Source organism: Camelus bactrianus, chromosome 24, assembly GCF_048773025.1.
Source record: "Camelus bactrianus isolate YW-2024 breed Bactrian camel chromosome 24, ASM4877302v1, whole genome shotgun sequence".
In the NCBI taxonomy this organism is placed as follows: domain Eukaryota; kingdom Metazoa; phylum Chordata; class Mammalia; order Artiodactyla; family Camelidae; genus Camelus; species Camelus bactrianus.
This window is the reverse complement of record NC_133562.1, coordinates 1,853,249-1,876,828: the sequence shown is the minus strand read 5'-3', so window position 1 is coordinate 1,876,828 and position 23,580 is coordinate 1,853,249. Positions and strand designations below refer to the sequence as shown.

Here is a 23,580-nt window from a genome sequence, read left to right as displayed (position 1 = left end):
TGAAGGATGATGGGGTTTAAACAGGTGGGCAGAGAAGAGGCTGGCTTGGGCAGATATTGCAAGGTGTGCTGAAGACTCCGGTTTCATCTTGTATGGTGCTATTGAGGACTTAAAGTTGCAGAAAAGTGTAAGTCTGAATTAGTACAATGACCTTTTGCTTTACAGAATTCTCATGAGAAAAACTTACATGTTCCAGTTAAAAAATGATAAATTCTCAGTTATGTGCCATAGGATTTTTATCCTTGCTTAAGTTGTACTAGAATCTCTTCCTACTTGCAGAACATTCCAGAGGAGTTGGGATGGGCCCTTGGTACAGTAGTCACAGAGTATAATGACTGCACTCCTAGGGAGCATTATACCTGTAACAAGCTGAGGTCCACCCAGGATATGACTCCCCAAGTACATTTCAGAGCAGCCATCTCCCTCCTTCCCTGGTGAACCTTGTGCAACACGTTGGGGTGATCACAGGGACTGGACTTATTGTCAGGCCAGTTTTTAAGCCACCAAGGGTGACCTGGCTGAGGACGGGTGTAAACCCACGAAGGTGGTCCAGGTGACTGAATAGCATTGGCAGTTTGTGACGCACGTGGCCTGGTCAGAATGAGACACAAGTGATGTGATTGTAATGCGGTAGGTGCGGGGAGAATGAACAGATGGGAGATTCTCAGGGGGGACAGCCTGGATACATGACTATTTCAGGAGAGCTGGGGAACCACACAAGCTTGGCGGACACCTAGGAGGGTGGAGAGCAGAGTGGAAGAGGAAGAATCATGAAGAGAGTCAAGGAACAGGGGAGGAAGTCTCACAGCCCACTCTTGTCTGGGGATGGCCCTCCCCTCATGACCCAATGCAAGTTTAAAGGCCAAGGCTCCCACTCTGGTTTGGCCGACTTTGGGGAAGTGAGAAGAAAGGGGAGGAGAAGCACTCCTACGTGGAGATTCAAGTTGTCTATCCAGGACCGTGCAGTGCTCTGGAAGTCCGTCAGAGGAGGTCGGGCCAAGAGCTGCTTGACCACTGTGTGTCTCTGCAGCTGTGCTGCAGTTGCTCCCTGCTCAGCAAGTCTGAGGACAGTGAGGTCCTGGGACGAAGGCTGGGTGACCCTGGGCCAGCCTCTTTTCATCCTGCCCACACAAAGGACTGTCCTCGCTTTAGATACTAAACCAAGGACAGGTACCGATATAATAATCTCCATGCTGAACAGGACCTGTATTTTGTCCGGGGCTACATTTTGAACAATTTAGTCCAGATTTGTGGGCAATCTTCCACAGCCTGCCCAAGCCAGAGGAAGCCCCACTGCCCTGGGGAATTAATTGACAATTGTCAGGGTTTTTTTTGGGGGGGGGCACAGCTATTTTGATTCCAGCCTTTTAGGATTTTTCTCTCTGTAGGCCTTGATTCCAAAGTCCCCATTGTAGGGGGCGACTTGGGTGCTGGTGGGTGATCCACTGAGGGACCAGAAATGTAATTGATCAAAATTGGCAAGTTAGGACAGAGGCCTGAGAGTTTGGGATAAGGGCTTAAGTTTAAAGAAAAACACTCTTTCCATCTGAAATGCCAGAAATAACTCAGGTACAGGTGTTCAAAAGGCTGACATTTCTCTGGAAGTAACAAATGAGGGGACCTGAGAGGATGAGATCTGTGGGCCTCTGTGGAGAAGGGAGGGCAGTCCCCAAGCCTCCCTTGACTGTCTCAAGCCGGAGCCTCTCTGTCTCCCGGGTAAAGAAGGAAGCAGACGCTCGGCCTCCAGCTCCGTATTTCTGGCTGCCCTTCTCGGGGCTGGGTGTCTGCCCAGGCAAGTTGTAGCATTTTCTGTGCTGAGCAAGGCAGCTTCCTCTCTAGAACGTGGTTCCCTTTTGAGGCGGGTATACTCCTGTTTTGGAGGGAGGGATAGACCGTAGCTTCTAGAACCATTGTCAGTTACGTATAGAAAAACGAGGTAGGTGCGGAGAGTGACCGGCTACGTGGGGATGAACCGAAGCAGCCCCCCCACTCCCGCCCCCGTGGTGTTAGGAACTGCGGTGGAGGGTGGGCTGCACAGTCAGACCCTGCTCCCGGTCCTCACAGCTCTCTGTTAAGTGCCACTGAATGGTGGGACTGTCGTTGGACTTAAGAGCAGTCCCTGTAGGTGACCTGGCCTGAGAGCATCACTTTTCCGAGGAGGGTGTAATCTGTGACGCTGCCAGTCGTGGGGACCTGTTCTCCTTGCACCCCACGGGCCTTGCAGCCGGCGGGCCGGAGGGATTCTGCAGAGCGGGGTCCGTGGCCGGGCGGGCCCGAGGGAGGAGCCGCGTGCCAGGACGCCGCAGGCCTGCGGTGGCTGACGCCGTCGGGGGCGTTCCTGGGAGCAGGCCGGCGGGGTTAGTCCGGCAGCCCCGGGAGGAGCCGGCAGCGGCCACGTGACCCACGGGCGGCGCGGCCGGCGGCCCAGAAATAGCAGCGGCGGCGGATCCGCCCGCAGGCGGCGCGAGGGGAAGGCGGGGACCCGCGGACGCCGGCTGGCGGGGCGCGGCGCGGCCCCGGAGGATGCTGAGTCCCTGCCCGGCCCGGCCCCGAGCTCATGATGGCCATCCGGGAGCTGAAAGTCTGTCTCCTCGGGGTGAGTCCTGCGCCGCCGTCCGCCGGGCCCCCGGTCCGTGCGCCCCCTTCTTCCCTGCGCGCCCCCGTCCGTGCGCCCTCTTAGTACCGCTCTTCCCTGCGCCCCCTCGTCCCCCTCCCCCCCGCGTCCTCCCGGCCCCGGGGTCCCCGCAGTCCTCCCCGCCCTTGCGCCCCCCGCCCCCGGGCCCGCGCCCACCGGGCCCGGGTCCCAGCCTCCGCGGGAGCTTTCCCACTCGTTTCGCCGCCGCCGCCGGCCCGCGTCCCAGAGCCGCTCGGGCCTCGCCGTGCCCGGGCCGGGCGCCCGGGACCCTCCGCAGGGCCGGGAGTCCCTGCCCCCGCCTCCGAGCGCTTTCTCCTTCGCCTTTAATAATTTCCTTCCGCCGGAAACTTTAAGTAACTCAGCCGAGGCGCCGAGTCCTTTTGCCTCCCGGGGGCAGTTGGTTTATTTACTTTTTTAAAAGCCCAAGTCAGGGCGAAAAAACGCCGGGGGCTGAGCGGGCGCGAAGGTGAAGAAAGGACGTGCGGTGGAAAACTGCGCCTAGAAAACTTCAGAGCTTCGGGTAAAGGCAGGTTGAGAAAATCCTCCCCCGTCCCCCCTTCCCCTCCCAAGCCGGGTCCTTCTGAGCCTGAAGAAACGTGGAAGAAGCCAGCAACAAAGCCAGAAACAAACACCCGAGTGGTGCGGACCTGTCCGGCGCCGCCGGGCAGCCGCTCTGGGACCGCCCGGGGTCACTTCCCTTTGGGTGCCCACATCACATTCCAGAATCACTTCTTTGGAAAGAGCTGGTTTTAAGCCGTATTTTCAGCAGCGCTTGGCATCGGTCCCTAGTGTTTAGTCCTTGGCAGAGCTGGTCTCCCAAGAAAACAATTTCCGAAAAAAGCAGGGAAATGCTGGACCTATTCAGTTTGTCTCAAAGCAGTGCGAACTGGTCTGTCAAGGCTGAGGTACAGAAGCGGACAGAGAAGTGGTTCTAGGTTAGGATTGGATTGTTCTGGACCCAGGGGCTGTCTGGACTCCCTCTAAGCTCTTCTGGAACCCGGGGCCGGTTCGTGTTCTTGACTGTCTCCTCTCACTGTCCTTTGCTGTAACTCCCATTTGCACTAGGTAGTTGGGTTCATCTAGAATTCGGGGAATCGGGCAAAGGCCCTCCCTTCCCTGTGATCCTGGCACAAGCCCTCCAGCGTTCCTGCTGCCTCCTCGCTCAGCCAGGGCTGGGGTCTGGATAGGGTGCTGTTCTGGTCTTCCTCTGTGGACCTTTACCAGTGTCGCAGGGGTTTCGGTGTCTGCCAGGCTCTCTAACGTAGTCCAGACTTAAATTCCAGGAATCCCACGTTTTCCCTGTGAAGAGTCATTTCAGCCTCAAAGAAGCCCTTCAAAGACTCAGAAGGAAGGTCAGATCCCAAGGAATCCAGGGGCACCTTTGACGTGTGTTGTGTGTCTGGGTTGGCCTGGGGAATGAATGAAGTTGGTAGTGATTCCCACCCCCAGCCCCCAATGTTTTCTCCTTTGTCCTTTACTCAGGTGTCCTGCCCCATCGCATGAGCTGGTTTCCATTTCGCTGCTCAGGGATGAGTCTGTTTCCTTCTGCAAGGACCAGATCAGGTGGAAAGAGCCTTGCGCGGGGAGGTGGCAAACCCAGGTTCTTGTTCTTCCCCATTCACTGGCTGTGCCATTTTGGACAAGTACCTTAGTCGCCTCTTATATAAAATGGACCTCGTAATGTTTTTTCCTTTTAAGGCAGAGGACTATAGCAGATAATCTCCTAAGATACTTTCTGCTATCCTGTGATTCCAGTTAGCAAGCCTGGGAGATGAGAAAGCTGAAAGGAATTCCTTTACTTCTTTCCCTTATCTCTAAAAATGGAACCCACTCCTGTCCCGTTTTAGTGGCTTCCTGGAGACAGCACCTCCCCTCATTTGCTGGCCCCCTACAATGGCTCGGCTGGTGGAGTTGAGCTTGGAAGGGAAGCACAGCGCCGAACCAGTGCAGGAAGGTGTTTCTGGGCATGCGGACACCTTGAAGCTTCAGTCATTTCACACCGTATCTGTGGCCTTGTTTTGAGAGTGGTTCTAGGTTTCAGTCTTGTTTAGGTCAGAAAACATCTTATTTGAAAGATTGAAAGAGCCGGTGACCTTAATATCACACTGAGTCATATTTAGGTCCCCCCTGTCTGGCTGGTCCTCTCCTGGGCGAGATGTGTGTGACATGCTCTGTTCTTAGCTGCTCATCCAAGCACGGCGATTCTCTGGGTGAGAGGGCGTTTGGATGAGGCCAAAGCCACTGTAACTGCTGGGTTTACTCTCGAGTGGAGAGAGAGCCCTGTGGGTCTGTGGCTGGAGGAGGCAGTCAGTGCCAAGTCCAGAATCCTCTCAGGGTTTTGACAGGAGCCCTGGCTGTCTCCTTTGTTTGTGTTTGTTTGTGGTTTGAGAGGCCCATCCCTTCTGGGTTAAGTCTTGCATGCAGCTATCACTCAACTTCCTATTTTTTTGGCCCCTCACGCCTTCCTGAAATCTCGGTATGACCCTGACCCTAGCAGCCACACCCCGGAAAGAGCCACTTCCTGTTGGGCCCCTTGAGAAGGAGATAGGAATGCAGACCACTTAGCTGAAGTCTTGCTCACTCCCTAGAGAGGCTGAGGGGCAGGCCCTTTTGTGCCTGGTCGATGGTCCCTGTTGCTCAGTGATTACCTGGGGACGTGTTTCCCATGTAAGGGGCATGATTGTCTCTGGCGTGGGCAGAACAGCCTTCTGTCCCTCTGAGCTGCAGCGTCTGGCTCCCTGTGTGGATGGAGGTGCTCGACAGGAGGGTCGTTCACAGCAGGTGGCAGTTCCAGCAGGCCAGGTGACGTGTCCTCTACCTGTACCGGTGCCTTTCCGCACCCTGATGTTAGGCATGTCTCAGCCTCTTTTGTTGGGGAAGCGCCCCCAGCCTGTGGAACACTCCCTGAATGCTTTGTGTGCTTGGAAACACCATGGACGCGAGAGCTTTGGGTTCATTCAGGTCACCTATTAGAGATGCTCGGCTCTCCTTGTTTTCAGGGGTGGCCTTTGTCGTGTTTGTCTCAAGCCTTTGTCAGCGCCCTTTCCTGGGCTGAGCTGGGCTGTTGTGGAAGTACGCCGCGCAGGAGGGTGTTGACAGGGGTCCACACTGGACACTTAGGATCCACGAGTCTCATTCTTGCCAGTGAAGTGCCAATTGCCCTGCTTTTTGTAAAGCCCCGCTTATATTATGAAACGTAGCTTAAAAAACAACTCTGTTAAAAACAGCAAAGTATGTTTTAAAAAAAGCTAACAAAAACAATATTGAGGCAGCAGCTGTTCCAGCCCCAGAGGTGGAAAGCTTCCCAGTGTGCATTTTTAACACACATCACCACGTGGCAAAGGCGGGGGGTGAGGGGGAGAGAGGGGGGACAGGAGAGGATCTTTCTTTTATTTTATTATTTCCTCTGGGTGTGTACACTTAAAAACTGCTTCCGGATGGGATCCCAGAGAGATTTATATTTGAACTTCGGTTGTCTTGACCACAGTCGAGCGATTTCTGCCGCTTCCTCGGCAGCGGAGCGGCTCGGGTGAAAGATAGCAGTACGCGGCTTGGTGAAATCGCTGTTCGTGGCCTTTGCTAGAGTCTGGATGGGGGTTAGTCTCACAGCAGCCGAACACCTGGAATTCGCTGTGACATCTGGGCAGTGGGGACGTCAGATGTGGACAGGGCCTTCAAAGCCAGGGCTGTGTGACCCCCGGGACCGCTCACAGCCACGCAGCTCTGTCCAGGCTGTGGGCCCTGTCTTTAGCAAGGGTGAGCGTGGGTTCCTGAATCTGTTTGTTTCTTACATGGTTCCTCTATTAAATTGAAGCCCTGTGGATGGTGTGGGTCAGCGTCGGGGATTCTGGGGTGTGAGTGGATAGCAGGGTGCAGTGGGGTGTCTCCGGCCGTGCCAGCATGGAGTGGCACCGAGCACCTGGGCCATGCTGCTGGGACCCACCAGGCCCTCGTGGGCCTCAGCGTGGCCGCAGCATGCAGTCTCTCGCGTGGCATCAGGACCACTCGTGGGGCATTTTCAGACTCCTCATGGTCCCTCCCCACCCCTCGTCTGCAGCTCTCCCGCCCTCAGCCTCACCTCTGCCCCGGCGCAGTGTCCCTGTTTCGGTGAGTGTTTTACCCCTCAGATCCACTCCAAGACCGTAGCCGTTGGAAAATAGAAAACTGCATCTTAAGGTGCCAGAACGTGAAAAGGTTCCGAGCTCACGCGTTAGAAGAGGTCCAGATCCAGTTGCGTCCAGCAGGTTGGACTAATTTCAGTGCTCGTGTGCCTGCACACGTTACCCTTTCATTTGCTTTGGTTTTTATAATTTGTAATGTGTGTTTGAAAATGGGACAGGCTTCCTTCACACTGTCATTCACCAATTACCGAGTGCTTCTTCCATGCTGGGAGCTGTAGGCGGCTGCGGGTGGAAAGGACGGCCACCATCCCTGCCTTCAAAGCACTCTGCCTTTCCCGGAAGAGGACACGATGACACGATGACCTAAATGCCGTCACCTGTATTCCGGTGCCAGCACTCACCACGGAGCCATGCACAACAGAAGAGACAGAATGATGATAAATATGGGCTGTCGTCCGTCTGTTATTAGATGTGAGGACAGGTGAGGGGCAGAGGCTCTGTTTTTGCTCAGGGTCTGTTTTGCGGACCTGCTGTGGATGAGGAGCTGTGTTAGCTCTGCAGGAGGTGGAAAGTAGGCAGGGCGAGATCTGGTCCCTGTTTGCGGCTCCTGGTTGGGCTGGCGCACAGGTGCCAGCGTAAGTGGCCACGGCGATGGGGGGGATGCTGCAGGGGTCACGTGGCGCAGGGGAGGCCCGGAAGTTACGCTGAGGGCAGGGAGAGCTGGGAGCCGAGCCGCCCGGAAGGTCTCTCAGAGTGGGAGGGATTTGCACAGGGCCTTGGAGGTCTGGGAGAGCTTTGATGGGAAAGGAAAGGTGGGCGTGGACCCCCGGCGTGTCCTGAATCTCATGGTTATTTTCTGGAAGGTTGAGGTGGTTGGAGGATGCAGGAAGGTAAAGAACATCGCCCCCCCCCCCCCCGGCTGATGGCCATCCCGTTGACCCCGTTGTCTCTAGCAGGGGTCTTTTATTTTAACTCCCTTTCCTGTTTCATTTGGGAAAATATCAAGCTTACAAAACAGTTGAAAGAGCAGTGCAACGAATGTCCGCGGAGCCGCAGGGATAACTCCTTGCCTCTCTCGCCCCCTCCTCCTGCATACAAACAGTACAGAATTTTTTTCCTGAACCATTCTGAAAGTCAACTGCAGACCCTATGACACTCCACCCCTGCAGACTGCAGTTGTATCTTTGACGGAAAAGGACGTTCTCCTGCGCACCTGTAAAGCCATCATCTCACCCCCAGTGTTGAACACAGCCAGGGAATCGAGCATGGGGTTCACACCCAGGATGCAGGCAGAGGTCACGTGTCATATTTGCTGCTCCGTCTCTCATCTAAAACAGTTCCTCTCTTTCTCTTTTTCTCCCCACCACAACTTTGGTGTTTTGAAGAATCCAGGCTAGTTGTCTTGTGAGAAGTCCCAGGATCTCAGTTTGTCTGTCTATTTCCTCATTGCTTCTCCCAGGTTGAGTGGTGGGAAGACAACATAGGTGATGCTGAATGGTCTGATTTTTTTATGTGCTCACGTATAATATGGGAATAGTCTTTCCACTTACTTCTATGGCCCTCATTCAAAAAACACTCCTAGCTTCTACCAGCGCCAGGCAGTGGTGTGTCTGAACGAAACCAAGGGCTGTGACCCTGTGGACCTCACGCCTTAGATGGGGCGGATGGGCGGGTCATGCTCAAAAAACCCCCGAACACCCCGGTAGTTTTCAGGGAAGAGCTTTTATAGAATTTGGGGTGAGGGCTGCAGGGTGTGGCTTGCTTCTGACTGGCTGGTGGGGAGGGCCTGGGCAGGCCCCGGAATGCTGTGCTCAGCCTGAAGTCGCCACCCTTCCCCTGGGTAGGGGCTCAGTTCCTGCAGAAGAGCTTGGAGAGATTGTTCTGTACTTTCCTTGAGGGGGAGCCGGGTCCTGCCCCATCACTGCACTGTGGTTTCCTGACTGCCTCGCCTTGTTTCTGTGTTCCCTCATCTCCCTAATTAGCAACTCTGAATCTGCCCCTTGGAACTCAGGGTAGGTCTAGGAGACTGAAGTTTTTTCTCCTGCAAACAAGAAATGGGGAATAGAAAGGGTTTTGTACCCGGGAGGGCCCCACAGGGTCCTGCTCAGTTTCAGTTCCGTGAGCTCTTGGTGGAAGCTGACAGGCTTCTTGCCTTTGTGCCTCACAGGTCACAGAATGTCATTTCTGACACATTGTGCAGATCAAGCGAGTCCCTGAGGCCAGCCCAGAAGCAGAGGGAGGGGAGTGGGGTTCCCCTCTTTGTGGGAGGAACAGCGGGAGTCCGTGGTGTTTTCAGCCCGACTGACGAGTGCACCGCACACAGCCCGGCGTCAGAGGGCGCGTCAGGGTGATCTCTGTTAGCCTCCACCCGCGGTGGGGGAGCCAACGCTCAGAGGGTCAGCTCGCAGCACAGAGACTCCCTGCGAATAAAGGACGTTTACAGCCAGGGCTGTGCGGCTCCGGAGCTGGTACACAGAGCCCCTTTGCTGGGCAGCGTACTTTGTCAGCCACGCATTTCTTGTTCAGACCAGCATGTAGCAGGGGGAGCACCGCGGGGTCAGTGGAATGGGGTCAATAGAAAGATAAAAGGTCTGTGTTTAAAAAACGATAATTCAACAATTCAAACCAGGTTTGGAGTACTCCCCTGGAAGAAGAAAGCTAATACCCACAGTGTCGGGGTCCTGGCTGGATGTGGGCCGGCGTTACCCGTGAAGGGGCAAAGTGCCTTGTCAGCAGGGAGGCTGGATGCAGCCGCGACACCACCACGCACAGTGACAGTGACATCAGTCACACCCTGCGTCTGCTTAGCACATCATGGGGGCAGCGTGCAATCTGTGCGTTGTGTCATTTGGTCTTTGGACAGCCCTGTGCAGCGGGCCCCCGCCCCTGGTTTGTGGTGTGACACCAGGCCTGGCAGGTCCAGCGCGTCCCTCAACGTCACAAGGCCATGCGAGGGGAGTGGCTGTGAACCCGGCTTGAGCTGTTGCCCATTGTCCAGCTGGTGACCAGGAAGCCCTTTGCTTCCTTTGCTCCCTCAGGGGATACGTGTTGAGCACCGTAACTGGGTTCAGGAAATATCAGTTTGCAAACTGTGATCAGTCAGTTGGGATGGCCCACCTGCTGGATGGAGTGTCTCCGTCTGCAGTTGGCCTATCACTGTGGCTGGACAGGCCTCCTGCCAGCGGAGCACAGGGGACCATGGTTCAGCCTCGGGCCGCAGACTTGGGTGCTGGCTTGATCGCTTACTGGCTCAATTCCCCTGGCCAAATGTGTAACTTCTGGGCCCGGTGTCTCCTTGGTAAAATGCTGCCAAGTTGCACGGGCAACCCTGTTAACCCTTCCCGGCATGTCATGTTGGAAATTTCTCTTATCTCCCTTACCTCCTCCCCCTCAAACCGTTTTACACCCTGATAATCTCCAGGCTTAGGAGAGTTTAAATAGATGCATTCCACAAGAATGCTGTCCAATTCAGAAGTTTCCTTTAATCTGCTTTGCTGTGGGGTCTGGCAAGGTGCTAAGTAAAAGCTTCTGATTTACTGTGTGATGCTGTAGACCATCCTTTTCACGACTTTGACCACGTTTATAACATACTCTTCCAAAAGTTTTTATAAATTTGACATTGACATTGTGTAAGTTTAAGGTGTGGGCGTGTTACTTTGATACACGTGTAGGATTCAGTGTAGCCATTGTTTGTCACATCACACGATCAGTATGGTTCTGCTTGTATTGGTTATACTGTGCCTTAGATCTCTCTAGCTTACTTACTGCCATTTCAGGTTTGTACCCTTAGTGATGTCAGTTTCATCCACCCCCATTCTCTCGTCTGCTTTTCACAGGTTTAGCTTTTTTGGACTCCACATGTAAGTGGTGTCATACAGTACTCACCTTCCTCTGTCGGACTTACCTCACTCGCCGTCCTGTGCTCAAGGTCCATCCATGTCACAGGTGGGAGGCTGCCTGCCTTTCTCGTGGCTGAATACTGCTCCATTGTGTGTATGTGCCGCGTCTTTCTTATCCATTCCTTTGTCCATGAGTGTTTGGTTTGTTTCCATGTCGGGCTGTTGTGAATCATGCTGTGGTGAACGTGGGTGTTGCAGATATCTCACTCAGATCCTGTTTTCATTTCCTTTGGGTATATACCCAGAAATGGAATTGCTAGGTCATATGGTAGATCTATTTTTTTTTTTTTTGCCGAACCTCGATATTATTTTCCAGTATGTCGTGCCAATTTACATTTCCAGCCCAGAGCACGAAAGTTCCCTTTTCGCTGCCGTCTCGCCAGCACCTGTTGTCTCTTGTGTTCTTGGTGATGGCCGTTCTAACAGCTGTAAGATGCTAGCTCACAGTGGTGTAACATATTCTTCAAATTTTTATATTAAAATATAATATTCATACAAAAAAGTGCACAAATCTTAACATAGTCCGCAGTGGATTTTTACAAATGGAACAGACCTGCGTAAATGCCCAGATCAGGAAACAGAATATTACCAGCCTCCCGGAAGCCCACCCTGTTCCTCCTTCTAGGCATTACATTATCCTTCAAAAAGAAAGGAAGAAAGCAATCCACTTTCTTGACTTCAAATATTAGAAAATTATTTTTCTTGTTTTCAAATTGTAGTGCATATACTTCCTGTAGGATCTTCACTATTTTGAAGTCCTTATACTGAAGAGGTCTTGTTTAATAGAAGTTCCAAGGACAGAAGCCACCCGACTAGTGGACCGAGAGCCACCATTGGGTCATGGAGCCCAGACATCGGATGTTGGCCTTGGCACATGGGGCTGGAAGGCATCAGCCGTCTGTGGTCACTTGCCCAGTGCCATACAAATCACGTCCTTTTCTGCGACTGCTGGGAGGTGGAGAAGGTTGGAAAGCAGTGTCTTAGGAAGTCTGTTATAATCAGTTAACCGAAATGAGATGCATTTTAATTGTAGATGAATATTAAGCCTTTTTAGAGTGCTCAAGGGTGTTTGAAAACTATTCTCCCCAATATTCAAAATATTGTTTCCATTTTTAATGAAGAAAACCTTGCCAAGATCAGTCTTTCTTGAAGTCCTTCTTAATGACTAGACAGTACATACTTGTAAAGAGTGAAGTGGTGCAGAAAGGTCCAAAATGAAAAGCAAAAGGCCGTCCTCCTCCTTAGTCTCTCATGTTTCTTGTGTTTTTTCTGGATGTGGTCCATACGCGAGAGTGTTATTTTCTTGCCTTTTTACCTGAAGGTAAACCTTGAGTATCTTTCCGTGTCAGTATGTATTGATCTACCTCATTTATTTTAAAAGTCACATAATGTTCAATCACAGCGATGTATCACAATTTACTTAATTGGTGCCTTCATGATAAATTTTTAGATGGTTTTTGTTTCTGGCCATTACAAACAATTCTGCACTAAAAATCCTTGTGCCTGAACATGTGTGTGCAGTGTCTCTGTAGGATACTTTCTAGAACAGAATGCTGGGTCAGAGATACATGGAAATTTATATCCTTAAAAAGATAATGCAGAATTATCCTCCTAAATATTGTACAATTTACATTCCCAGTAAGTATCTACGATATGATTTTCTGCACCTTTACTAACACTGAATATCATCAAAACTTTTTATCTTCGCTAACATTGTAGATTAAAAATGATAACCTGATTTGATTTCTTGCATCAGTGAATGACTGAGCATCTTTTCATATGTTTTTGACTAACTACAATTTTTCTTACCTACACATTCATGGCATTTACCTGTTTTTCATTGGGTTGTTTTTGTTACTGATTTGTGAGAACTCTTTGTATATTAAGGAACCAAAGTTTTTGTCATTCATATTGCATGTACTTTTCTTTAGTTTGTTGTTTTCTAGAAAGTTTCCTTTGTTTCCTGCACTTAGAAAATCATACCAGTATTTAAAAATCTTTGTTAGTCAAATATATCAGTCTTTCCCTTTGTGGTTTTAGTGTTTTATGTCTTGCTTTTGGAAGTCCTTCCACATTCTAATATTAAAAAAAATGTTTACCTGTGTTTTTATTTTACTCTAGTACTTTCATGTGGGATTTATTTCAGTACAAAGAGAGCCAGGTTGTGATTCTGGTTTTTTTTTTTACTCGAAATCTCTAGGTAGTTGTTTTAATGCTGTTTGTCCATTAATTTATCATTATTTACTGATCTGGTACGGTATTTTTATCATAATGGAATCCCTGTGTGTATGTGCGTCTGTTGCTGGGTTGTATATTGTTCTCTTAAAAAATCCATTGATTTCTGAGTCAGTCAGATTCGGGCAGATTTAGAAATTACAGAGAAGTTGGCTTTTGGGGGCCAGATGGTGCAGGGGGCCTGAGCACCCGGGGCTGCGAGGTGAAGCTGGGTAAGTGGTTTGCTCAGGGAACACACATTTATGGAGCCCCTGTTAGCACGCACGAGTTTTGTAAGTGCTGAGTGTGTTTTGAGTTTTGGTCTTCTGTGACAGTGTTCATCTTACGAGAATAATAATCTGGAACGTTGCATGTATTGAATTCATTCAGTGAATGAGAAATTTGAGGGTAGTTGAAAGGAAAGAGTGGTGATGTGAACTGAGCCCTAGCTGGGTGGTACCTGGCTTGGAAGTGCTATGGTTTGTGTGTTTGGACCAATTTTGGAAAAGTAAGCGAGCGGAGTGATGAGTTACAGCCCCACCACCTGCACCACTTGGGTGTTTTCCGTGCTGTAAATCTTTATATTTTTCCCCCTTCAGTGTTAATGGGATCACTTCCATTGGAGTTAGTCCAGAAATTGCTACGTCAGTGGGACTTGGGAATCTAAAAGTTAGGGCTAAATTGAACTTAGCGTGTAACACAGTCCATTTGAAATGATCCTGGAGCCTAAGTTCTTCATGTGTGCTGAAGAGTGAGCAGGGCTAGAATCCTCCTTCGAGACAGCTTCAAGCTCTCTGATACACGCCAGACTACGGCGGGCACGTCAGCCTGGAGTCCCAGCCCCACCCAAGCCCCATCCTATTTTCTTGGGCCCTCATCACTTCCAGGAGTCTCCCAAGGTGGGAGTGGAAAGAACTCCTGGGGCCCCAGGCTGCTGCCTGCCCCCTGGCTCCCAGCCTCTGTCCCTGCTCCGTGGGGCGGGTCCACGTGCCCTCCTGCAGTTGGCCTCCCCTCCCGTCTTCAGACTCACCCTCCCGCATGTGGATCCACACACGGGGATCCGCGCACACGAACACGACCGGTGAAACTGCATGTACGGGAAGCGGGCTCATCGGTCTGACGGACAACCTACTTTGGCTGGAACATTATAGCTTTGTGCTCTGTCCTCCTCGAACATCACGGCATGGAAGACGCCCTTGGCTTAGTTTCCAGATCTGATGTAGGGAACGCCTCTCACAGCACCTGGGAAGAAGGAGAGAGCCGTGTCCCCTCTAGGGAACACGAACTGTGAACTAGGCTGAGCTCGGTCTGCAGTTGGGAGCGGCGACCGGTCTGAGCTGTCTAAGCCACGACATTAGACGAAAGGGATGTGGTAGCTGTTGTCCTTCATTCTAGGAAATTCCTTCGAGCGATGTTTTCGGAGGGAGGCAGATCCTGCCTTCTGAATGAGAGTGAAAAAGGCCAGATACCCCTCTGGCAGCTCAGGGACAGGCACGTGACCCAGTTCGACCAGCCCGAGGCCATCACCTGGGGGCCAGGATGCGCAATGACCAAGGGGGGCTGTGCCCGGTGGCCTGACCTGGCCAGCCTGGGGTCGTGGCGTGGTCTCAGCTGTGACCACGACTCTCCAGTTCCCTGACAATCCTGCACGTTGCCCAGTGTGCCTCACGGCCCCCCCAACCCCATGTGTGTTCTCTGGGTGCTGAGGGCTCCGTGGATCCGCCTCCTCCCTCAGTGCCCGTCTCGTCCCAGGCCTGTGTCCACCTTCCCTCCTGCTTTTTAGCTCTAATCAGTTCGTTTTCTCTGGCCTTCAACCCGTCTCCGATCGTTCCGTTTTGTCTGTGGAGCCTTTTTATCTCTGTGGCGATATCTTTTCAGTAGATCTCTTTTTGCTTGAACGCCCCACAGGGACCTCCAGCCATGCCTGCAGGCGAGGTGAGGTGGTCGGGCTGGGAGCGGGGCAGGCAGCCTGCAGGTGTGGAGGAGGGAATCCCTCAAGTGCAGGTCACGAGCAGGGGAAAGAGAGGCAGTGATGGGGAAGGGCCTCCAGGGAAGGTGTACAAAGAGGGCCCAGAGAGCCGTCCCTACGGAAGAGACGTTTGCAGAAGTCCTGACTGCACGGCACCTCCCTGGCCTTGCCCCCAGTGGTTCTGTGCGCCCAACCAGGCCCCGTAGGGATGAGGGGTGAGAGGGCACCCAGGTGACCACAGGGACGGCTCAGGGCCTGGAGGCCAGAGAGCAGACCCGGCCTCCGTGGCCAACACAGAGAGGCAGTGCACACAGCCGTGGGATGACAGCAGGGGCCTGGGAAGATCCCTGAGGGGCGGCTGCTCTGCGTTGTTCGGCTCTGGGACCCAGGCACTGTGCAGGGATGGACCTGCCATGTGACGGAGGGCCTGTCTCCTGGACCTCCACATCACATGCCCGGCTTGTGTGTGATTCTATTCTCCTTTTTAAAAGGGCGCTTTTTCTCAGTCGTTACCTTCTTGACGCAGAAAGTAAATAGTATCTTCTTGGCTGTTACTGAAACATTTTACTTTAAAACCTGGACCTGAATCTCTAGGACCTCGCCGCCCACTGTTCACTGTTGTGACCACCCTTTCTCCCGCTGGCCCGGGGCCTCCGCGGAGGTGATGCGAGGAGGCGGGCTTCCCTCCTGTTCGCTTGTTGGCTGTTGGAACTTCCCAGTGTCTGTGAGCTTGTTTGTTCATTTAGAAACTCCTTGGCAGCGCGGGCCATGAGAATCGCGGCACCGTCCCGGGAATTGCTGGTACACGTTTGCCGGCTGTGTTGGTGTGATCAGGCACCCAAAGCCAGTTTGGTGGATGTTTCCTAGTAATTAGATTTGCCGAAGGCTCGAGAAGTCCTCGTGGGTTAGGCGTTCCTTTTCTGAAAAGCCTTCAGACTGTGGTGATAAATTTGCTTGAAAATGGTGCGTGACGTGTGCTGGAACACACAGGTCTATTTTAAAAGCACTTCACTCTTTTATGTGAATTTCCAAATCTTCCCCGAAGACTAAAAGGCAGTGTTTGGGGATGTTGGATGAGAGGAACAAGGGCTTGTTATTTTTGTTTTTAAATCTGTGTTATCTCTGGTTTGCTTTTTCAAATGTCTATTAAAACTTATTACCTGTTTACACTCATAAAGGTTTTATATGACAATTGTAAGAATAGGTCAGTGGTTTTATGTGTCCAGCAGAGATCGGCTAATTGGCTTTGAACAGTGCGCCAAGGTGACACTGTCGGTACTATGGCTCTTCGTAGATGATGAATTCAGCTCCTGTGACAAAGTCAAACACATTAAAAATGCCAGCCAAACGCCATAAAAAGCACAGGTCCATATGTCAGTCTAATTCTGTAGCAGTCTTTTTGTCAGTATAGCTGGTAATTCCATCTGTTTCAATTTAAGATGCTTCCCAGTCTTGCCTGTGTAGCACACACGCAGATTCCCAACACAGGTAGCATGCTAAAAGTAAGTAGCACCTATAACACAAATGTGTATTGTCTGTAATTTAAATCTGCACTATATTCGGTTGCAGTGGAGTTGCAGGGGGTGGCAGAGTGTAGCTTCCAGAGTTCAGGATGGAGACGGTGATGCTGGCTTCTCTTGGCGGCAGCCTGTCGTCTCTGTACTGCGTGGTGCTGGGTCTGCTGCAGCTCTCCACCAGAAATGTAGTGGCCAAGGTGGATTGCTTCTGTTATTCTGGCCACGGGATCCAGCAGGAGTCACGGCAGATCAATCTCAGATTGGTAATAGGTTGTTGAGAAGGCAGAAGGTGGCAGGCTGGAACAAACTGACCCATGCCTGTCATTTCATCTCAGGTAATGACGGTTGGTTATGCGCAGTGCAGCTGACATATGTAGCTGGAGGCACCCAAGCCGGGGGTCTCTAAATAGATCAGAGGGTTCCAACAGACACCCCACCCCCTTCTGCTTCTTGTAAGGGCTCTTCTTACTGAATGGTTATAAGAAGAGTTTTGTCTGCCCTCTTGCTAACCAGCAAGACAGGATTACCAACAACTTGGTCCTGGCAGGCAGCCAGCCTGCCAGCGTTTAAAGGATGCTTGCTGCCGTGGCAACCCCACTGGGCCTGAGGTGTGCGAAAGTAGGTGCAGCTGCTGAAGACCAAGAGCCGCCGGGCAGGGCAGAGCACACGGCCTGGTTCAGGTGACATCATGCCAGCCTGGACCACCGGCAAACACGGGCGGCGGCCAGACCCCCTGCCCAATGGCTAAATGTGGGTGAGTGGCATTTTCCAAAGAAGGACACTGGGAAGAATAGGGGCTTAAAGAAATGGGATTGTGTCCTCCTGTACGAGTGGCTATCATAAATTAGGATTTGGAAATTGGGAGACTTCAAGCTGGGATGATTGTAAACAAATGAGGAAAAAGCAGATGATCAGGGTCAACGAGCTATAAGGGTAATTCTCGGCCTGTTCAGAGGCATGGACAGAGCTTGACGTTTCTTCGATGTGCTGCATTGATTCGGGTGCAGGCCAAGCTGCTGAAACAGAAGGTCCCACAGGACCGTGACTTACGTGGGACAGAAATCGTCTCTTTCCTCTTGATCAGTCCTGGTAGCTGGCTCAGGGCCACCAGGGGTCTGTGGGGTCAGGACATTGCCTCTGCTTCCATCCTGTTTGCCGGAACCCCGTCCCCTGACCACTTCTACCAGCACGGGTGATGGAGTGCCCGGCCAAATCTCAGGGCTCTTTTTCTAACAGATGAACGGGTGGGTGGGGATCTTGGAGCAACGATAGTTTCTCCCACAAGCACCTTTTATGTTCCAACAAGGTCATGGCCGGAATATGAATTTGAAGACTGTGAGTTTGTGGCTGGACTGGAGCTTTAAATCGATTCATCTCCTAGACGCTGGGCTCTAAGGAGAGAGGAGCAAGGCTGAAGTCCGCTTGCTGAGTCCCCAGACTCGGACCCCCCCCACGTGTAAAGCGTGGATGAGTGTCCGTCTGTCTCAGGGAGCTGTAACAGTTACACACACAAGCGACGTGGGAATGCCCAGGCCCTGCCTGTCATGTGGTGACTTCTCAGTAGGGGTGAGGCTGTTCTTCCTCTAAGAAGGCTGGCAGCACTCATCTGCTTCCTCATCGCTTCTCGAGAAACAAGGTGAGGTGCTCAGAAGTTAATTTCATTTACAAGATTGCGCCAGGATTACCCCACTTCACAGTAAAAGTATTTTTACTTCTCCAAATGCACCTTCTGAAGTTCTGTGATGAGCCCAGAGGCACCTTGCAGCTTCATGACGCATCTCCTGGCCCCACTGCACCAGCGCTAGAATGAAGGGATAACAATAAGGGAGGTTTCCTGGGAAATGACGTATGCACGCTGCCTCCCAGGCGTTTGCCGTGGCCTCGAAGGAGGCTTTGAGCGTTGGTGAGCGCCAGTCCTCACAGCAACACAGATGTGCTCCTCCTGGTCTGTCGCCTGCTGTCCCTGGGGCTCTAACCCAGATCCAGTCGGGCAAGCTCAGGACCCAGGGCAAGACCCTGGTGCTGCTTTGAGGCCAGTGAAACTCCTGCGGGGACATCGTGTGCTGTGAAGTGTGACGTGGCCGATGGCTCCCCTGGAATGTGGCAGATGAGGTCCTTGGATAGACGGCTCTGGAACTGGTGGCAGCGCTGACAAAGATGCATCCCAGGGACTGGTGTGACGGGGCTGGGATTCATGAGTTTTCCCCGGGAGCCACCAGCTGTTTGGGAAGCTGTGTTCTTTCCCATCACTGCCTCCCCACTGGGCTCCCACGGGCAGGTGCCCAGGCGGCAATCCTGGCGTTCTAGGGGTTGCAGGAGGACGCGGGCGCCGTGCCTCCTGGCCTGGGTTTCCCGCCACAGTGCTGCGTGGTTTCTTGAAGTCTCTGTCTGCCTCCCTGCCCTGTGGCAGCCCCTCCTGCTGGCCCAGCCTTGGGAAGCCCCCCTCCCCCGGACATGGTTACTTTGCACGGGAACCGTGATTGCTGTTTGTGGCAGGGTGGGGGTACTGCATTGGGAAATTCTCCCCTTGCCTTCCCCGTGGATGAACTGGTGCTGTGCCCACGGCTCCTGCCACTGCCAGGGCCCTGCAGTCGGGCAGGGGGAGTCGGTGACGCTGTCCCTGGACCTCACCAGCGGCCTGTCGCTAAGACCCTCAGGCACCTTGCTGACCATGTGGCAGAGCTGCGTTGGCAGCATCCGTGGAAGGAGACAGTCAGTGAGAGTTAAGTGTGACTGAAGGAGGCCTTTCCAGCAGGAGGGTGGTTGGCCTTCGGTGAGAATCACATCCCAATGCAGGATGGGTGGAAATGGCAAGGCAAGGTTTGGAGGGTCTCCGAGACTCCTGGGACGCCAACTGCCACACGCTTCCGGGGAGTCCCCGTCGCAAACAGTCACCCTGTTTGTCCACCCCATTTGTCAGGCAGGGAGAGTAAAGAAATGCGAATACAGCAGAGGAGCAGCCAAGTCCTGCTGAGTGGCAGGGAGGGGGTGTGGGCCTTTGCGTTGGAGCCCACACGCGGGGACGTTCTCAGTGTTTTCCTCACGGCCCTCTGTCATTGTCTTCGTCGTCTTCTTCCTCTTCCTCTCCTTCTCCTCCTCCCTCTCCCCCTTCGCTTTTTTGGGGGGAGGGGTAATTAGGTTGATTTATTCTTGAAGGAGGTCCTGGGGATGGAACCCAGGACCTCGTGCACGCTGGCACATGCTCTCCCACCGAGCTGTCCCCTCCCCCTGCTCTCCGTCAGGTTCTGGTTTGACTCATACAAGTAGATGGGAAGGTGCCCATTTAAAGAGGCGTGTAAACAGGCTCCCAAGGCCAGTGATGATGCTTTAATAAGTCAGCCCCGAGACCTGCTTTTGATGGAAGTGGTTTTGCTTAAAAATAATATATTTTCCTTGAATTCTGCGACTTTTTCAGTTCTGTGTGGCAACGTTCCCTGTACAGGCATCACCAGCACATGAGGAAGAATGACTAACAGATGCGCAAATAATTTTCACGTGCTTGAAGCTATCAAACCATACATTCGTTACCAAAAATAAACACGGTGGGTGTAATATCTGAGCCATGTGTGTATCTCAATCACTTAGAAAAGAAGTCTTGGCGTAAAGTCAGGTGATAAAACCTGCCTGGAGGTTCGTGTAACGCCAGTCTGCGATGGTCTAGGTTCTGGAAGGGCTGGTTCCCACGAGGACTATCCCGAGCTGAGGCCCCATCGGGCCCCCGGGCGGATGCCAGGGTGGGTCTGGGAGGACCCCTGGGTCTCTCCTGCTTGCATGTGCCCCCTGCTGCCAGGCTCAGAGAGCCTCCTCCTCCGCCCACAAGCAAACCCAGCTCTGTTTGTCTCCCCCGACGCTCCCCACGTCCTCACGCTCCTGGAGCCGCGGTGACAGACCTGGGCGCCGGCCACCTCAGCACCATCTTTTGCCATCTTACAGCCCAGATCAGTAGGTGTCTGTGATTTGGGTGACGATCATTTGAAATGTGGCTAATATGAAGGAATGTGGGGGAAAACAGCGTGAAAAGTTACATTTACACAGAGAAGCTGAAGGAAGGACAATTTGTACCCTGCCCCATCTACCTGGATAACGTCTGTTCATCCTAAGATACAGGATTACAAACCTCAGATGCTACAGGAAGGCACAGAATAAAAAGCCAGGGCTCCCCACCTTGGTGACCCCTGTTCCAGTGTCCTTGCCGTTTTTTTAAAGGCAGTGTTTCAGGCTTGTGAGCTTGTGCTCACGCACATGGATTTTTTTTTCTAATGAAGGAGTCGTTGCAGATTTGTAAATGGATTTTTTCGATCAGTGTGTCGTAGGATGCGTCCCATGAATACCGGCACCTGCGGATGGGCTGGATTGTTTTGAACGGCCTCCCAGTCGCCGTGATGACAGCCGGCAGTTACGGACGTCTGCGGTCCGCCGGCACTGTCCTCCGCGCTGCGGGCACGTGGGCTCGTCCAGCCCTCACAGTAATCCCAGCAGGCCGGCCCTGCTCTCGCGCGTGTCTTACAGAGGAGGGGCGGAAGCACACAGACGACTAGTAAGAAAGGTAACTTTCATAGTCTGATCCCAAACCCACACTAAGCCCCACGGAGTCCTGCTCCCGTTCACACTTAGTCTGTGGGAGAGCTGGGGGTTATGGCTTACAGGTTCTCTGCATTCCGCTCCATGACCGATGCTTCCTGTTCCTCCCTTGTCACCGTGTTCCCTCCGGTGTGTGCCCGTGTGTCTCACACTCCAGGCTGTGGCCTCCAGGGGCCTTCGTTTTAGTGGAGTTCCCTTCGTGGTGTCGTCCAGTTAGAAGAGACAGGGAATGACTCAAAGAGTAAAACAGTTATGATCAAAGTTTACAGAATTATTCCCAAGAATGGCTATCACATCCCTTAGCCCAGAAAAGAGAGTGTGCATTATTTATCTTTATTTATTTTTTTAATTGAAGTATAGTCGATTTGCAGTGTTGTGTTAGTTTCTGGTGTTCAGCATAGTGACTCAGCTATATATACATACACGTATATATGTTCCCTTTCCTATTCTTTTTCATTGTAGGCTATTTTAAGGTATAGAATGTAGTTCCCTGTGCTCTGCAGCAGGACCTTGTTGTTCATCTGTTTTATATGTAGTCGTTAGTATCTGGGTTATCCCTACCCGTGCGTGATTTCTGTAGCTTGGCGTGCGTGCAAAAAGCCATCTCAGAGTCGTCTTCTCTCCTTACTAAGGGAGGCAGGTCCTGGTGGTCCCTCTGGGATGCCACGTGGCTGAGGAACACGCTGACACTTGGTGAGGTGTGCCCTGCCACGCAGCACGTGGTCCCAGGATTGAAGGTGGGGCTGTGGAAGCCCCTAAGCCTTGGTCCGTGCTGTTATTGCTTCCTCTTTTCGCACCAGGTCTCTGTGTTTCCCCAGCTGAGCTCCAGATTGAAATGTGTCGGGTATCCCAGCCCGCAGTCAGAGGGCGGGTGCTGGGATGCTTTGTGAATCGGTGGCGTCCTCGGGTGGGGGGAGATCGCAGAGATGGGTGTGGGCGAGAACGCTTTGTGCCGGGGATTGGTGTTTTGGCTTTGGCAGGGGAGGGAGGGAACAGAGCACCGTGAAGGCTGCCAGCCTTGTGGCTGCTGTTCTGAGGAAGCATAAGTCGCTAGCTGGTTTGGATCTAGAGTCAAGATGGAACGTAATAGAAAACTCAAGCCCCAGATTGTTCTCCTTGGGTCAGCAGAACGGCAGGATGTGCTGACCCCGGGCTCCTGGCCGCCACAGATAGTCTGCCGTTCAGATCCACTTAGCAGAAGACGCTCCCATCTTGCATAACCGCAGGCTTGGCACTCGCTGGGACTCTGGGAGTTCATTCTTAAATATCCCAGTCGTCTTCTGGGAGAGAGGCAGGCACAGAAAACGGGGGACTGTGCGGGCAGGTTTACCGGCATGTTTTCAGATGAGTCAGACGCTTGGGAAAATCTCTTTGGTGCCAGTTTGGGTCAGACGCCAGATTTTCATGGGTAGGAGCCAGAGTCTGAAATGAGGCGCCCAGGTCCCATGGTCAGATCCCTGTGGAGAGGGAGTTCGTGCTCTGAGGTCCGAGGAGGCCTGCAGTAGCACTCCTGACCCTGACGACATCCAGACCACGCAGCGAAGAAGCATGTTTCCTTTGGTTCTTCTGAGAAAATTATTGTCCGTACACTTCTGGCCCGCTGGCCTCCGTCTGCTGCAGTCTTCCTGCCTGCTTGTTCGCTGGGGGGCCGGGGGGTGCAGGGGCAGCGTGTCATTACTCCCCGGAGTCAGAACATGAGCCTACGGAGGGGTCCGCGTGGAAACCAGAAGGATGATTTCACTCCTGGAAGAAGTAATCATCTATCCTAGCGTGTCTGGTGGTGGTTGTCTGTCATTTTTTGTTTGTTAGTTTTCTAAGTCAATTGGTTGTGTTTTTGTAAAGCTAGAATATAGAAATGGACGTCCTCTGACAAGTTAGAGGCTGCACGTGGCTTTCTATGACTGCGACTCTGAGTGCATGGGTAACAATGCCTTTATTTTTTATTATGTTTTAAGTGGAGGTACTGGGGATTGAACCCAGGACCTTGGCCGTGCTAAGTATGCACTCTACAGGTGAGCTCTGCACCCCCCCTCCTTGTGATGCCTGTAAACTGTGACCGTGAAGCATGCCCCGGGATAGCCAGTGGCCCAGGAGGTGATCCTGATGGCTTCGGCCAGGCGCAGATGCCAGGCAGTGGCGATCTTTCCAGGCTGTTTGGATGTTTCCTTCTCCAACCACAGTGGTAGTGCAGCATGGTATTTAGTTACAGTTTGAATATCAAACTGCCTGAAAAAGAATAGTGAATGTGATGATGTGATGGCAGAGTCCAGGGAGGAAGGAAAGGGGCCGTGGGATGGTGTGATCTGATGGGGGTCAGCCGTCGAAACCTTATGAAACCTTCCTCCTGGGACCGGGCTTGGACACGCAGCCCCCGCTGTGCTGCTGGTGGACATCAGGTGGTTCTAGCACGCCCTGAGACCCAGTCTGAAAATAAAAAAGACTGTAATGTCCCACGGAACCCAGAGCAGGAGTACAGCTGGGCCTCGGGAGGCGGGGAGGTTCCAGGAACACTAGTCTCGGGCTCCTAGACTTACGGTCTTCTTGCACAACTGCCGCCCTTTCCTGCTTGCAGGGCGTTGGCTGCCTCCAGCCTCTGCTTCACACGGGGTGGTCCTCGCCTCAGGGGGCTTCGTCTCTGTTTCCC

At 52.6% G+C, this 23,580-nt stretch overlaps 1 protein-coding gene across 2 annotated transcripts in view; it reads left to right on the top strand.

Annotated features, from left to right (window-relative positions):
• The first annotated feature begins 2,379 nt into the window (after nt 1-2,379).
• The window catches only part of RAB31 (RAB31, member RAS oncogene family), an 83,693-nt gene continuing 62,492 nt past the window's right edge, over nt 2,380-23,580 (top strand). The window contains exon 1 of one of the 2 annotated variants that reach the window (XR_012502081.1): nt 2,380-2,596. Coding sequence is in view for 1 of the 2 variants with exons in the window: in XM_074352419.1 (XP_074208520.1) it covers nt 2,558-2,596 (39 nt within the window). In the remaining variant the exon portion in view is untranslated. The remainder of the gene's footprint in view (nt 2,597-23,580) is intronic. The other variant, XM_074352419.1, reaches the window with a different exon arrangement.